This window comes from Erpetoichthys calabaricus, chromosome 16 (genome assembly GCF_900747795.2).
Source record: "Erpetoichthys calabaricus chromosome 16, fErpCal1.3, whole genome shotgun sequence".
NCBI lineage: Eukaryota > Metazoa > Chordata > Cladistia > Polypteriformes > Polypteridae > Erpetoichthys > Erpetoichthys calabaricus.
The window spans coordinates 9,418,231-9,435,473 of NC_041409.2; the positions used below are offsets into that span (position 1 = coordinate 9,418,231).

Below are 17,243 nucleotides of genomic sequence, written 5' to 3' on the forward strand. Positions count from 1 at the left end.
CCTGAATATAAGCTGAGGTACCTAATTTTACCTACAAAAACTGGAAAAACTTATTGACTCGAGTATAAGCCTAGGGTGGGAAAGTTTTTTACTGGTAAGTTTCTATAATCAAAATAAATACCAATAAAATTACCGTACATTAATTAAGGCATCAGTAGGTTAAATGTTTTTGAGTATTTATTTCAAAGAAAAATAGTAAACTAGCTCTGTAAGTGGAGAAGAGGGTCAACAAAAACAATATGGTATCTCTCTCGCGTGTGTCTTTCTCTCGTACGTGTGTCTCTCTCTTGCGCACGTGTGTGTGTGTGTGTCTCTCTCGCGCGTGTGTGTCTCTCTCTCTCTCTCGTACGCCCGTGTGTGTACCGTACACTCCAGCTTTCTGTCGGGATGGCGGGGGCAGCGAGACCTGACTCGAATATAAGCCGAGGGTGATGTTTTTTAGCACATTTTGGGTGCTGAAAAACTTGGCTTATATTCGAGTATATACAGTATGTTAAATATCAATAATTTGTAAATTAAATCTGCAATTCCCACTATCTCAAAATGCATTTTAGATTCATGGGAAGCACTATAAAAACTAAGATATGTGCAAAAATATGTTTTATCTCCCTCAAAAGGTAGTCCGTTTCATGATATCACATTTCGTGATTATCTTGAGTTAGCTTCCTGTCCATTTTTAGGTAGTATATCTTTAAGCAGATTAAGCTAAAGTGGAGTGCTTACTCAGGAAATTGGAATTTTCATAGGAAATCATTTTGAGATATTTCAAAAACTGAACAGTGATTTAATTTAAAACAATTAAACGAATCTGACATGTCTTAAAATGTAATTAGATCTCTTAATCCATGACATAAAATGTACATTATGCAACTCATGTACTACAATTCAGAGTTGCAGCATCAGGTGCAAGGCATCAACCAACCATTGACCGGGTTCAAGTCCATCGCAAGGACGCTCAAATAAATTCTGACTTGGGGCTCATTTACTGTAGAATCACTAGTTCCCCTTAGAAACAGGGAGAACATGGAAAGACAACAAAAGAAAGTGAATGGGATTTCATACTAGGATGCTGAGTTCATGCAGTAACAGCACTTAACTATACATCGCTAAGCCACACCATTCAGTGTGTTCAAATTCAAATTTGAATATACATAAAGGCTATTTCAGCAAGATTGGGATCAGGACAGGTACCGACCCTTGGTAAAAAGTTATTCTATCAATGGCACATTTAGAGACCAAACTGCATGCCCTCACTTTGGTCCGGTTTAAAGTCAGCACTCAACCTTCACTGAAATGTCTTTGAGATTTGAGAGGAAACCAGAAAACGTCATATACTGGTAGTGTGCTTTACAAATTTTTTAAAAGGAATTTTCACAATAGGACCGAACGGTGGTTTCAGCCTGGTTGTTGTCTTTGTGGAGCTGACATGGACTCTGTGATGGACTGGTGTCCTGTCCAGGCTGGTTCTCACTTTATGCCCTCAACCTCAAAATTAGAATAATTGGGTTTGAGAATCTTGTGTTAGATTATTTTAGTAACATTTCACTGAACATTACACTAGAAATTTTGTAGATAGATAGATAGATAGATAGATAGATAGATAGATAGATAGATAGATAGATAGATAGATAGATAGATAGATAGATAGATAGATAGATAGATAGATAGATAGATAGATAGATAGATAGATAGATAGATACTTTATTAATCCCAATGGGAAATTCACAATTTGTAATCAAGACAATCAAAGTTTACCTTCTAAGAAAAACTACATAAAGCTAAAAGACAACGGACTACATTTTGACAGTGAGCAAAGATTAAATGAACAGATAGATACTACCTTTTAAATGAGAACAAAAAAAAAGCATGAAAATGTATCATTCTTGAATGTCTTTAAATATTACAACACTGTCAGAATACAGAGGAATGAAGTGGGCAGTTAAGATGACGTGATGCAAGATTTCATCTCTCAGGAGAGGACAGTTATCAGGAAAAGTAACTTTGGAACTTTTAAAGGAGAAAAAGGTGTGCAAATTCGACTGTAATTACTAATGTTGTCATCCCTGATCTGATAAGCAGTCTGCTATCTATCAGTCTGTAATGCATTTCACTTTTCTTATGTGAATTTCTGACAGGAAAAGATTCACTAGCTCAGTCAGCAAGGGTCCCTTTTCTCTAAGCCATGTGGTTTTGCTATTATGAAAAAGCAAGTGTGTACCGTATATTGTCCTTACACTTATCTGACCAAAAGTAAAACAATGAAGCTGAGCAGTTAAGTACAAAATAATAATAATAATAATAATAATAATTGCAGCTGGTAAAATCGCAGGAATTCTGGCTGCTGATTCTGTTCATTAAAATAGAAATACTGCATCTAGAACAAAGCAAAATCCAGGATTCTTTTGTGTCCTATGGACTAAAACAAATTTATAATATTTATGTGATTATACAAAGGCTTAATTTGTGTACCTGAATTGCCTGAAGTGCTGTTTCCATTTGTGGTGTTTCTAGATACTTCCAAAAGCGAGCTTTAGTGGCATTTAACTAAGCTTTGGAAAAGCCATTGACTCTGTACAAACACATTCACATCAGCAATACAACCCAGGATCATTTTTAACAGATCCAAAACATATCTATCACAAACAAAATGGTCTCTTTCAAGATCAAGATATATACAGTCTGCCCTTTTTTTAGTTTTAGAAACACACACAGATAATGGCTATTGTAGTGTTGTTTTCAAATGGGTATCCTGCCCCAGTACTAGACACCATGCCAGCTGCATACGAGAGGACCTATTTGTGAGCACGTATTGTTTTCTTTTTATTGTATTCTATATGGAACTGTGAATTGTCAAGTTAGCTCAGTAACTGTAGTTACACATTCAGTATATGGTATTCCTGACATGGCAGCCTTATTGCAATAATGGTACGTACACCGTAAATTCAGGTAGTTCTTTAGTATTCTACGTAATGTCTTAAGATTTTCTTCTAATGACCATTTCAATAACAGTAACATTAATTTCATTACACTATCTGCAGGAAGATAACTTTAATAAACAACATGCACTATGTTATTAATCCCACAAAGCAAATAAGTAAAAATTATGTAATGATGTGATTTAATTATTAATTAATGATGTCTCACTTGGGAAGATAGTTCCTGTTGAAGAAAGGTATTACTAAGTGGAGTGATTACGATGAAGATTGTCATAAAATACTTTACAAAAAAATTACAATGTGTTCATCCATCCATCCATCCATCCGTCGCCTATCTATTCATCCAAATATCCGTCCATCTGTCCATCCATCTATGCAGCCAATTTAAACACGATTCCATAAGCTTGCTTACTCCAAGTCTTGCTTATGGGTTGACTAGAGCTTGTGTGACATAACATAACATAACATAACACAACCTTAAACAAATCACTCTCTGCTTGTGTGCTCATGAAGTTAATACTAATAAAGTTAATAATTTGTAAAGTTTGTATTTGTATCTACCTGTCACAGGGCACTGTGCCAGCGGTCAGGCACAAAAATAAACTGAATGGAATTGAAATTCTCATTCCATTTCAGAGTCCCAGAAAGCAGAGCCTATCCCACCAACACTGGATGGAATGCATAAACCAACCCAGGACACCAGATCGCTTTGTCCACTACTGCACCGCCATGCCTCCCAGAGCCCATATCTTAATTTAATTAGCATCCTAAACTTCAGTCAGACTTTCAAAAATACACTTTTGGTTGACCTTAGCAGGGTCCTGGAGGGTGCATGGGAGTTTGCCCAGCCAGTCTACATATGTTTTGTGGACTTAGAAAAGGCATTCGACCGTGTCCCTCTGGGAGTCCTGTGGGGGGTGCTCTGGGAGTATGGGGTACCGGACCCCCTTATAAGGGCTGTTCGGTCTCTGTACAACCGGTGTCAGAGCTTGGTCTGCATTGCCGACAGTAAGTCGAACCCGTTTCCAGTGAGAGTTGGACTCCGCCAGGGCTTCCCTTTGTCACCGATTCTGTTCATCACTTTTATGGACAGAATTTCTAGGCGCAGCCAGGACATTGAGAGGGTCCGGTTTGGTGGACTCAGGATCGGGTCACTGCTTTTTGCAGATGATGTTGTCCTGTTTGCTTCATCAGGCCGTGATCTTCAGCTCTCTCTGGATCGGTTCGCAGCTGAGTGTGAAGCGGCTGGGATGGGAATCAGCACCTCCAAATCCGAGACCATGGTCCTCAGCCGGAAAAGGGTGGAGTGCCCTCTCAGGGTTGGGAGCGAGATCCTGCCCCAAGTGGAGGAGTTCAAGTATCTTGGGGTCTTGTTCACGAGTGAGGGAAGAATGGAGCGTGAGATCGACAGGCGGATCGGTGCGGCGTCCACAGTGATGAGGGCTCTGCATCGGTCTGTCGTGGTGAAAAAGGAGCTGAGCCGCAAGGCGAAGCTCTCAATTTACCAGTCGAACTACGTTCCTACCCTCACCTATGGTCATGAGTTATTCAAACCTTTACCTTGACGTTTGGAAAGTATATCAGTGTAAAATTAATTATTAACTCTTAACATGTTGTTGACATAAAGCACTCATAGAACCTTTTTATCTCTACAGGAACAAGGCAAAATTGGAGTCACATTTAACATTGGTACAGTGGACATCACCATTCAAGAAACCAGCACGACTATAAGTGATGGTAAATATCATGTTGTACGGTTCACCAGGAACGGTGGCAACGCAACGCTGCAAGTGGATAACTGGCCAATCAACGAGCATTATCCAACAGGTAACATAGAACCTAATATTCTTAATAAAGCATTATTTGTAAATGTAGCAATAACAAAAAAAGTATTGGACAGTATTTGCTTTTAAGTAACCAATGCAGTAGATTAATCTCAAAAAAAGTCCCACTAGATTTTTTCACTGCATTGGACTAGCAGATAGTCATAATAGAATGTAGTCAGTACATTATTCTATTTTAATATGAGCATTTTATATTTTATGTGAGACAATCTAAATCTAATAGCTGCCATGGCGGCATATCACCATGAGATATCACAAACACCAAAAGACAAGCAAAAAACAAACTTAAAAGAATAAAAAATAATTAAAACAACCTGGAAATTCACTCGGTGTCCCCAGATTTCAGCAGGTGGCTATGAATGATAAAGTGTAATCAATCACTCAATGAACGCATATGTTCCCAGTGCCTTTTTATTGAACACAGACCCAAAGTGAGTTAACATTACAGTGTAATATAAGTTAAATAGCACACCAAAGTTTGAGTTTGTATTGTTTTTATAGACACTCAGTCTAGTGGGTAGCACATCACAGTTTAAATCACAATTGTGTCAGCTTAATCCCCACCTCTAACACTCAATGTGTGAGCCTGAGCAAGTGGCTCGTCCTTCATGTGATATGACTGTTAAAATATCTGTAAATTGCACCTGCTTGTAAAATGCTCTGAACAAGGAAAAGGCACTTTATAAAGGAAGTGCAGTGCACATCTATATATGACAGAGAGTTTTCACAATTACTGCATTTAGAAGGAATACCATATGACTTACGAAAAATTCCCAGTGTGACTTGTCAGTATGACCTCGTAAAACTAACTGCTTTGATCATTTCTGAACTCTCCTTTCAATCTGCAGTGACATGAACATGTTACAGTCACCTGTGTGGGAGCAGAGTAGCATGTGTAGGCAAGAGAAGTCACCTTTATGATCCCAAACCTTTCTGAGTGAATGTGAGCTGTTGTATAAATTGTACAGATATATATATATATATATATATATATATATATATATATATATATATATATATATATATATATATATATATATATATATATATATATATATATATACTGTACAGTAAGGGAATAGTCAGATTACAATAAAGATTTCGGGCAGCACTCTGGTGACACACAATAATTTTAGAGACATTTTTCCAGATACAAGTTCTGGACTGAAGATGGCCTTAAGTCAGGAAGAGCCAAGTCTAGGTGGACGGACACCATAAGTGATATCAGTGATGTTATACCTGTCAATCTTCCGATCTGCACTGGGAGGAGAAAAGACATTAAGACATAGCGCCAACACCTGGATCAACAGGGAATTACAGTCATCAGAGCCTTTAAGCATGAGCGTGACTATATATACTATACTGTATTTATATATATATATAAATATATATATATATATATATATATATATATATATATATATATATATATATATATATATATATATATATATATATATATACAGTATATATATATACTGTATATGTATATACTGCCTTGCGCCCTGTGTTGGCAGGGATTGGCTCCAGCAGACCCCCACGACCCTGTAGTTAGGATATAGCGGGTTGGATAATGGATGGATGGATATACATATATATACGTCTAGTGTATAGTAAAGGATAAGGCAACATACTGAAGAAGCCGGTGATTCCTGTCAGCTAGAGGTAGTTGTGGCCATTATATCGTCTCTTTTCCAGAAGGAGAGAGGTTTCCTGCACAAGTAGGAGGGCCTTTGTATTGCAGCCCCTGGTCTGTGGATAAAAGAGGAGAAAATGTGAATGACAGCACCCTCTCACTACCCAAAGTGGTACTGCAATCTGTACACAAGGCCTGAGGCCTGTACACAATATACATGTGTGACTATACTGTATACATATACTGCATATACTATATGTATGTGTATGTCTGTATATACAGTATATATATATATATATTGTAACAAAATCGACTCCAGACAGTCACAAAGGTTTGGGGCAGCGACCTGTATAATATGTTCCTGGCTGCAAAAGGTTTGAAAAAAAGGTTGAGGTGTTTACAAGACAGAGTCCAAACCAGAAGTGATCAAGTGGAGGTAAGATGGCAGCTTTAAAGGTAGGGAGAGGAAATGAGGTCATCCAAGCTGGAACCAGAAGTGACATCTTCAAGACCAGAAGTGACATCAGTGGCACCGGACCCAGAAGTGACGTCATCAGTGGTTTCAGAGCCGGAAGTGATGTCATCAGTAGTGCCGGAACCCGATGGGATTTCCCGGGAATGGTCTGCAAGAGACTGAGAGAGACAGTCAGCACACTCTACCACCACCTGGTCTGGCATAGTATTACCATTACTTAAGCCCTTTAGCTGCCTCCTAATCGCACGTGTGTGACAATATATATATATATATTAGGGCGGAGTGGTGGCTCTGAGGCTAAGGAGCTGCGCTGGTATCCCAAAGGTTGCCGGTTCGAATCCCCGTCACTGCCAAAAGGCCACTGCTCTGCTGGGCCGTTGAGCAAGGCCCTTAACCTGTAATTGCTCCAGGGGTGCTGTACAATGGCTGACCCTGCGCTCTGACCCCAAGGGGTATGCGAAAACTACCAAATTCCTAATACAAGAAATTGTATAAGGCGAAATAAAGAACAAAAACAAAAAAAAAAAACAAAGAGAGAATGTAACAGTTTCTCTACTCCCAACATTGTATTGCCAAAGTCATTGTGCATTTTTAATCCATGTGCCCTTAAGAGAATGGAAGGAATTGTTTCTCTGAGTAATCTTAGTTATTTGACCTCATTGGTTGAATGTAATTAGCACTATACATATTATACAATATGGTACAGAGATACATTAAAATCAGCATTGTTAAAAAGATAGATAGATAGATAGATAGATAGATAGATAGATAGATAGATAGATAGATAGATAGATAGATAGATAGATAGATAGATAGATACTTTATTAATCCCAATGGGAAATTATATATATAATAGTTGAAAACTATTTTGCGATCTCCTATATTTGTTTACTGAAATTAATCAGCTAGTGATTGTATTGTTATCTAAGAGCTTGGACAGAATGGAATTCTGCCGTCATTACACAGATGTACTGTAGCTCTGTCACCAGCACAGATTAATAGTCCTTCAAATGGGATGCATGTTTACAACACACATACCAGTAAGCATTTCCTTATTATTTATTTTGCAATTCCAGATAGCTTCATATGTTTAGAAACATGGGAATGTTCAGCTTTCTTAATTATAGGTGACTTTGGGTTTTGAGTATGGTGGTAATTGCTGAGTAAGTTGTGTAATATGTTCACAATCTAGTTCAGTTAATGACATGTAGTTGGAACTATCATTTTTTCCTATTGGGACATGATTTCAAATTTAATGTCATCCAATCTACAAATGAATAATATATTGTGATATATTGCATAAGTATGTTTGAATTATTTAATGCATTTATAATTAATATTATTGCATTGTGACCCAGGTATTGTGTTATCCCTGGAAAAATGCCTCTCCAGCAGTATAAGTCAGTTCAGGATCACCAAGTGCCAGGACCTGTCTTGGCATCACTTGGCATAAGGCAGGAATCAGCTTTGGAGAGGGTGACAGTCTATTGGAGGGCCCAATTCCACATATACACAAAGTGTGAACCCAAGACCCTGGATCCATAATGCAGCAGTGCTACTTTCTGCACCTCTCAATATAATAAATGTTTTTAATATTATATTGTATTATGTACTATGGCTTCCCATGGGCTCACCACCTATGGGAGGGGCCAAGGAGGTCGGGTGCAGTGTGAGTTGGGTGGTGGCCGAAGGCGGGGACCTTGGCAGTCCGATCCTCGGCTACAGAAGCTGGCTCTTGGGACGTGGAATGTCACCTCTCTGAAGGGGAAGGAGCCTGAACTAGTGCGTGAGGTTGAGAGGTTCCGGCTAGATATAGTCGGACTCACCTTGATGCACAGCTTGGACTCTGGAACCAATCTCCTTGAGAGGGGCTGGACTCTGTACCACTCTGGAGTTGCCCCCAGTGAGAGACGCCAAGCAGGTGTGGGTATACTTATTGCCCCCCAACTTGGAGCCTGTACATTGGGGTTTACCCCGGTGGACGAGAGGGTAGCCTCCCTTCGCCTTCAGGTGGGGGGACGGGTCCTAACTGTTGTTTGTGCGTATGCACCGAACAGCAGTTCGGAGTACCCACCCTTTTTGGAGTCCCTGGAGGGTGTGCTAGAGGGCATACCTTCTGGGGACTCCCTCGTTCTGCTGGAAGACTTCAATGCTCACGTGGGCAATGACAGTGAGACCTGGAAGGGCGTGATTGGGAGGAATGGCCCCCCCGATCTGAACCCGTGCGGTGTTTTGTTATTGGACTTCTGTGCTCGTCACGGATTGTCCATAACGAACACCATGTTCAAGCATAGGGGTGTTCATATGTGCACTTGGCACCAGGACACCCTAGACCTCAGTTCGATGATCGACTTTGTGGTCGTGTCGTCGGACTTGCAGCCACATGTCTTGGACACTCGGGTGAAGAGAGGGGCGGAGCTGTCAACTGATCACCACCTGGTGGTGAGTTGGCTTCGATGGTGGGGGAGGATGCCGGTCAGGCATGGTAGGCCCAAACGTGTTGTGAGGGTCTGCTGGGAACGTCTGGCAGAGCCCGCTGTCAGAAGTAGCTTCAACTCCCACCTCCGGCAGAACTTCAACCACATCCCGAGGGAGGTGGGGGACATTGAGTCCGAATGGGCCATGTTCCGTGCCTCTATTGTTGAGGCAGCTGACCGGAGCTGTGGCCGTAAGGTGGTCAGTGCCTGTCATGGCGGCAATCCCCGAACCCGTTGGTGGACACCGGCGGTGAAGGATGCCGTCAAGCTGAAGAAGGAGTCCTACAGGACCCTTTTGTCCTGTGGGACCCTGGAGGCAGCTGATAGGTACCAGCAGGCCAAGCGGAATGCGGCTTTGGTGGTAGCTGAGGCAAAAACTCGGGCGTGGGAGGAGTTTGGGGAGGCCATGGAGAACGACTTTCGGACGGCTTTGAGGAGATTCTGGTCCACCATCCGGCGTCTCAGGAAGGGGAAGCAGTGCAGTGTCAACACTGTATATGGTGGGGATGGTGCGCTGCTGACCTCGACTCGGGACGTTGTGGGTCGGTGGGGGGAGTACTTCGAAGACCTCCTCAATCCCATTAACATGCCTTCCAATGAGGAAGCAGAGCCTGGGGACTCAGAGGTGGGCTCCCCCATCTCTGGGACTGAGGTCACCGAGGTGGTCAAAAAACTCCTTGGTGGCAGGGCCCCGGGGGTGGATGAGATACGCCCGGAGTTCCTCAAGGCTCTGGATGTTGTAGGACTGTCTTGGCTGACACGCCTCTGCAACATCGCATGGACATCAGGGACAGTGCCTCTGGATTGGCAAAACGGGGTGGTGGTCCCCCTCTTTAAGAAGGGGGATCGGAGGGTGTGTTCCAACTACAGAGGGATCACACTCCTCAGCCTCCCTGGAAAAGTCTATTCAGGGGTCCTGGAGAGGAGGGTCCGTCGGATAGTCGAACCTCGGATTCAGGAGGAACAGTGTGGTTTTCGTCCTGGTCGCGGAACAGTGGACCAGCTCTATACCCTTAGCAGGGTCCTGGAGGGTGCATGGGAGTTTGCCCAACCAGTCTACATGTGTTTTGTGGACTTGGAAAAGGCATTCGACCGTGTCCCTCGGGGAATCCTGTGGGGGGTACTCCGAGAGTATGGGGTACCGGCCCCCCTGATAAGGGCTGTTCGGTCCCTGTACGATCGTTGCCAGAGCCTGGTCCGCATTGCCGGCAATAAGTCGAACCCGTTTCCAGTGAGAGTTGGACTCCGCCAGGGCTGCCCTTTGTCACCGATTCTGTTGATAACTTTTATGGACAGAATTTCTAGGCGCAGCCAGGGCATTGAGGGGGTCCGGTTTGGTGGGCTCAGGATTGGGTCACTGCTTTTTGCAGATGATGTTGTCCTGTTTGCTTCATCAGGCCGTGATCTTCAGCTCTCTCTGGATCGGTTCGCAGCCGAGTGTGAAGCGGCTGGGATGAGAATCAGCACCTCCAAATCCGAGACCATGGTCCTCAGCCGGAAAAGGGTGGAGTGCCCTCTCAGGGTTGGTAGCGAGATCCTGCCCCAAGTGGAGGAGTTCAAGTATCTCGGGGTCTTGTTCACGAGTGAGGGAAGAATGGAGCGCGAGATCGACAGGTGGATCGGTGCAGCATCCACAGTAATGCGTGCTCTGCATCGGTCTGTCGTGGTGAAAAAGGAGCTGAGCCGCAAGGCGAAGCTCTCAATTTACCAGTCGATCTATGTCCCTACCCTCACCTATGGTCATGAGCTATGGGTAGTGACCGAAAGAACGAGATCGTGAATACAAGCGGCTGAAATGAGTTTCCTCCGCAGGGTGTCTGGGCTTTCCCTTAAAGATAGGGTGAGAAGCTCAGTCATCCGGGAGGGGCTCAGAGTAGAGCCGCTGCTCCTCCGCATCGAGAGGAGTCAGATGAGGTGGCTCGGGCATCTGATCAGGATGCCTCCTGGACGCCTCCCTGCTGAGGTGTTCCGGGCACGTCCAACCCCGGGGAAGACCCAGTACACGCTGGAGGGACTATGTCTCTCGACTGGCCTGGGAACGCCTTGGGATTCTCCCGGAAGAGCTAGAAGAAGTGGCCGGGGAGAGGGAAGTCTGGGCATCTCTGCTCAAGCTGCTGCCCCCGCGACCCGACCTCGGATAAGCGGGAGACAATGGATGGATGGATGGATTGTATTATGGAGAATATAATCAAATTAAAAACACAGCAGTTATGTTTTCAGTTTCAGGTTAAATTTGTATACATATATATTCATTCTCAAACCCATTTGAGGCTGTAGGGGGCACACTGGGCTCAAGAAGGTAAACATTTTGGAGGATGGTGCCAATTTATTATATGGTCCACATATGTATACATCCAAACGGTAGTTCAGTGTACAGTCACCAGTTAATCTAGTCTGCATGCCTTCATGGATGCTAGATAAAAGCTGAAGTACCATGAGGAAAGCCCTTGCAGACAGAAAATGTAGCACACTTGTGCCTTCTGTTACATTTATTAAGCTCGGGTAACTGACCATGAAAGTGGGGTTTGAAAGGAGAAAGACTGTGATTGTGCCACAGTGGAGTGGAAGACACCGCATAAATTTCAGTTGACCAAAGGAAGCTATTACATTTACAAAAGATATTGAATAAATGTAAATACAGATTAGGGGGAGTGTGGATATGATTGGAAAACTGGAGAAGGGGAAATGAGCTAGATTCCTTACCCATTACAGAGCTGAAGATAAGCAATTTGGTTCTTAAGCAGCCACTTTTAACCTTTTCCTCTGCTTGAATATGTTCTGTACACTTTGAACAAAAGTGTTTCTCTCAGTGGATGTGAGTGACATTACTCAATATTTTGACAAACACTTTATTTTCTGTTTTTGTTCCACTGAAACATAGCACTCCACAAACAATTTAACATAAGCAATGCTATGGCATGACCAGAATGCTGAATAATTCATTCTATTCGGGTGCTTACAGTACCTTTAAGTAATATTTTGTGTACCTTTTTATTATAAAAAAAATACTTAGACAAATGAAAAATCATTTAGATTGTTCTATGATTTTCTTATTCTATCACATTTACTTTGTTTTCCTGTGTCACTATTGTTGATTTGGAAGAATCTACAGGCCATGATATAAAATACTAGATTGTCTGATAAACGCACCTTTATTCTGTAGAAGTTCTGGTGTTTAGCTGCAGACATTTTAAAAAGTGAGCTCAGTTTTTGCTTCTCTACTTCAAAATCTCTTTATGCCTCATTTCTAAAGAGACAACTAGACAACTAGACTAGACAACTTACAATTGATAAAGTTTATTAAGAAAACAAAGAACAGTTTTTAGAAATGGTACACCATGTGAATTATGTGAATTTCCCCTTGGGATTAATAAAGTATCTATCTATCTATCTATCTATCTATCTATCTATCTATCTATCTATCTATCTATCTATCTATCTATCTATCTATCTATCTATCTATCTATCTATCTATCTATGTCAGTCAGTCAGTCAGTCAGTCAGTCAGTCAGTCTGTCTGTCTGTCTGTCTGTCTGTCTGTCTGTCTATACCTTATGACCAATCATGACTCTGAACCACAATCAAGCAAAACGTAAAGATGTATTTTTTGTTAAAGGACTCACTGGTAACCCAAGAAAGAGTTCACGTTCAAGATTAAGTTTATTGCCATGTGTAAACAGTACAGTGAAATTCCTACTTGCATGTCCCCAGCGAATGGAGGTCTCAGATATGGAAATCTCATTTAATTGTCAGTTCTGGGAAGGTTTAGAAAACATTAGCCAAGGAGAGCACTGGGGAAGCCTTCAGCACATATTTCTTATAGTAAATGTCTTTTTTGGATCTAAAGACATTAGAACAAACATCCATGAGTGGTTTCTGGTCCACCAGACAGAAGAAGTGGGTGGATTTGCAGAGTTTTTCATTGGTTATGGATGTTTTTTCAAGAAAGCAGCATTTCTGTCTGTGGAGAGGAGACAGATATGTGACTCTCAATGCATCCATAAACACTGTACCTTGGCATCCCCTTTAAATCAAACCCATGAAAGTGGAGGAGTGCTCACCCGTTGGACACGTTGCTTTTATCAAGAATGCTCCTATCAGCCCTAGCAGATTACACAATCTTGAACTGAACCCCATCTTTGATGGGTGACTCAATCACTCGAAGGGCAGATCTTGTCCAAAAGTCTTACACTGTAGCTGGAGTAGCCCCGTTTAATTTCTCTGCAAAGTTTCACAGAAGATAAAATACCAGAGTCAAATGTTGTGTCAGTATCACCAGATCTCTGCTGCTGATTTGAAATTATTGGAAATTTAACCACAGAAAGGGTTCAGATTCATTAATCCTAAACAGCACTAAAAGCCATACCCTTGCCTAATGCAGAAAGCTAATCAGTAACAAAAAGTGATTAGATTTTAAGTAAAATGTTAGCAATTATTGTTTAGTTAGGGTATCCATATAGATGTGTGATATTATTTTAACTTAGACTTCACCATTTTGTTCAACTGCATAATGCTCTAACACCAAAAGGACACCGACCACTTTTTCACAGCTCTATAATAAAGTCAATGCCATGAATACGCTAACAATTAGCTCTACAATCAGTCTTACCTCATAGAATTCTCTTCCTTAACATATCATTTTCAAAGACTCAGGAGTGAGAAATGCCTTTTCTGCAATGCAGCAAGCACGTGTAAATCATGTGAACATTTCTTTCAGTCTCTGCAGGGTCCAGTGAAATCCTTCTGCACAGCAGTGATGCTCCTCAAACTTGTTCTCATCCAGCATTGATGCTCTCTGATTGTGTGGGTGAGATGTTAGCCTGAATTTGACAGTTGTGTCATGTTAGTACACCTCAATGTGTGACTTAAAAATGCCGGAAGACAAACAGGAAAGACTTTAGAATATATTTGCTTTACTTTACTGAGAATGAATAAGACATGGCAAACTTAGTTTTTCAAACTTTCCCTTGATGGTAACCAATTGTGGCAGCGGGTTCTTTTTAGGAAACAGAATTACAGCTCTGTTGTGGCAGAGGGATTTTAAACTTTCCACAAGTTCCCGGCTCAGTGTCTTCTGAGCCAAAAACAGCCTTGCAGCTGAACGTTAACTTGTGTCATTTCTTTGGTTTTGCTTTATGACTGTTGTGACAAGCTTTCCAGTGTTATTTTGTCATTGTGGTACTGAGCTTTAATTCATGCACTAGGACAGCACTTCAATTAATCAAATAGTCTTTACATTATTCTTGCCTAAATCTGTCAGTAGTGATGGGTTTGACTGAAAAAAAAAATCTCTTCCATTCCAGTCACACCTAATCACAATACTGGGTTCATAGGTGGCGTGGTGTTTTGGTCTCTGTGTTTAAAATGAAATTGACTCTGTTCACATAAAAAATTAAAATGAAGAGTTCCAGCAGATGGGTATCAGAAATTGTATTTGGTCTTTCAGCATTTGTGCCTTTCTTTGTCTGGAATTGACCCATTTTGTGCCACAGTTCAAGGTTAAATGCACTCTTTATGCCATCTCTAGCACAAACTCAGCTTCACACATGGGCAAGTCTCTGTCATCTCTTTTGTCAAGCTGTGCCCTGTTCCATTCTAGTAGTGCCCTTGTCCTGGGTAAGCTCCTGGTATCAGGGCACAGAAATTTTCAAACTAAGCAGTAATCGTGATTGATCATGAGCACATCACCATGTGGATGGATAGATAGATAGATAGATAGATAGATAGATAGATAGATAGATAGATAGATAGATAGATAGATAGATAGATAGATAGATAGATAGATAGATAGATAGATAGATAGATAGATAGATAGATAGATAGATAGATAGATAGATAGATAGAAACTTTATTGGTCCCAAAGAAAACTGGAAATTGCAGAGCTAAACAATATTGCTTGCTTGTTTGCTATTGGCAATGAAAATATTTTGACACACAGTCACTGGTGGATGGTGGAAGTCATATAATTTTGCTATATTCATAGGATGTAAACACAGTTGCTGAAATAATAAAATACATGTTATTTTCATAACAAAAACTTTACTAAACACATAGGTGAAATAATTATAATATTTCCATATTTGGATATTAGGTTGTCTAACTACAGTACATCCAGAAAGTATTCACAGCGCATCACTTTTTCCACATTTTGTTATGTTACAGCCTTATTCCAAAATGGATTAAATTCATTTTTTTTCCTCAGAATTCTGCACACATCACCCCATAATGACAACGTGAAAAAAGTTTACTTGAGGTTTTTGCAAATTTATTAAAAATAAAAAAACTGAGAAATCCCATGTACATAAGTGTTCACAGCCTTTGCTCAATACTTTGTCGATGCACCTTTGGCAGCAATTACAGCCTCAAGTCTTTTTGAATATGATGCCACAAGCTTGGCACACCTATACTTGGCCAGTTTCGCCCATTCCTCTTTGCAGCACCTCTCAAGCGCCATCAGGTTGGATGGGAAGCGTCGGTGCACAGCCATTTTAAGATCTCTCCAGAGATGTTCAATCGGATTCAAGTCTGGGCTCTGGCTGGACCACTCAAGGACATTCACAGAGTTGTCCTGAAGCCACTTTTTTGATATCTTGGCTGTGTGCTTAGGGTCGTTGTCCTGCAGAAAGATGAACCGTCGCCCCAGTCTGAGGTCAAGAGCGCTCTGGAGCAGGTTTTCATCCAGGATGAACTCTGTACATTGCTGCAGTCATCTTTCCCTTTATCCTGACTAGTCTCCCAGTCCCTGCCGCTGAAAAACATCCCCACAGCATGATGCTGCCTCCACCATGCTTCACTGTAGGGATGGTGCCAGGTTTCCTCCAAACGTGACGCCTGGCATTCACACCAAAGAGTTCAATCTTTGTCTCATCAGACCAGAGAATTTTCTTTCTCATGGTCTGAGAGTCCTTCAGGTGCCTTTTGGCAAACTCCAGGCGGCTGCCATGTGCCTTTTACTAAGGAGTGGCTTCCGTCTGGCACTCTACCATACAGGCCTGATTGGTAGATTGCTGCAGAGATGGTTGTCCTTCTGGAAGGTTCTCCTCTCTCCACAGAAGACCTCTGGAGCTCTGACAGAGTGACCATCGGGTTCTTGGTCACCTCCCTGACTAAGGCCCTTCTCCCCCGATCGCTCAGTTTAGATGGCCGGCCAGCTCTAGGAAGAGTCCTAGTGGTTTCAAACTTCTTCCACTTACGGATGATGGAGGCCACTGTGCTCAGTGGGACCTTCAAAGCAGCAGAAATTTTTCTGTAACCTTCCCCAGATTTGTGCCTCGAGACAATCCTGTCTCAGAGGTCTACAGACAATTCCTTTGACTTCATGCTTGGTTTGTGCTCTGACTGAACTGTCAGCTATGGGACCTTATATAGACAGGTGTGTGCCTTTCCAAATCATGTCCAGTCAACTGAATTTACCACAGGTGGACTCCAATTAAGCTGCAGAAACATCTCAAGGATGATCAGGGGAAACAGGATGCACCTGAGCTCAATTTTGAGCTTCATGGCAAAGGCTGTGAATACTTATGGACATGTGCTTTCTCAATTTTTTTATTTTTAATAAATTTGCAAAAATCTCAAGTAAACTTTTTTACGTTGTCATTATGGGGTGTTGTGTGTAGAATTCTGAGCAAAAAAAATTAATTTACTCCATTTTGGAATAAGGCTGTAACATAACAAAATGTGGAAAAAGTGATGTGCTGTGAATACTTTCCGGATGCACTGTATATTGCATACTGTTCAGAAAAACAAAACTTCAGTTTCGGACATTTATTCAATCTGTGGATAAAGAGACAAATAATCGCGTGATTGAATGTTGACATTCACGGAGAGTATGAATTTTCAACAGTTTATGGTAATTGGTTACCAAGGGTGTTTTTT

The 17,243-nt window shown here is 41.6% G+C and overlaps 1 protein-coding gene across 15 annotated transcripts in view; it reads left to right on the forward strand.

Moving 5' to 3' along the window:
* The window catches only part of nrxn3a (neurexin 3a), a 1,637,233-nt gene that overhangs the window by 1,376,021 nt on the left and 243,969 nt on the right, over positions 1–17,243 (forward strand). For all 15 annotated transcript variants that reach the window (XR_007933698.1, XR_007933699.1, XM_051920149.1 and 12 more), the window contains one exon: positions 4,592–4,763. Coding sequence is in view for 13 of the 15 variants with exons in the window: in XM_051920149.1 (XP_051776109.1) it covers positions 4,592–4,763 (172 nt within the window). In the remaining 2 variants the exon portion in view is untranslated. The remainder of the gene's footprint in view (positions 1–4,591; positions 4,764–17,243) is intronic.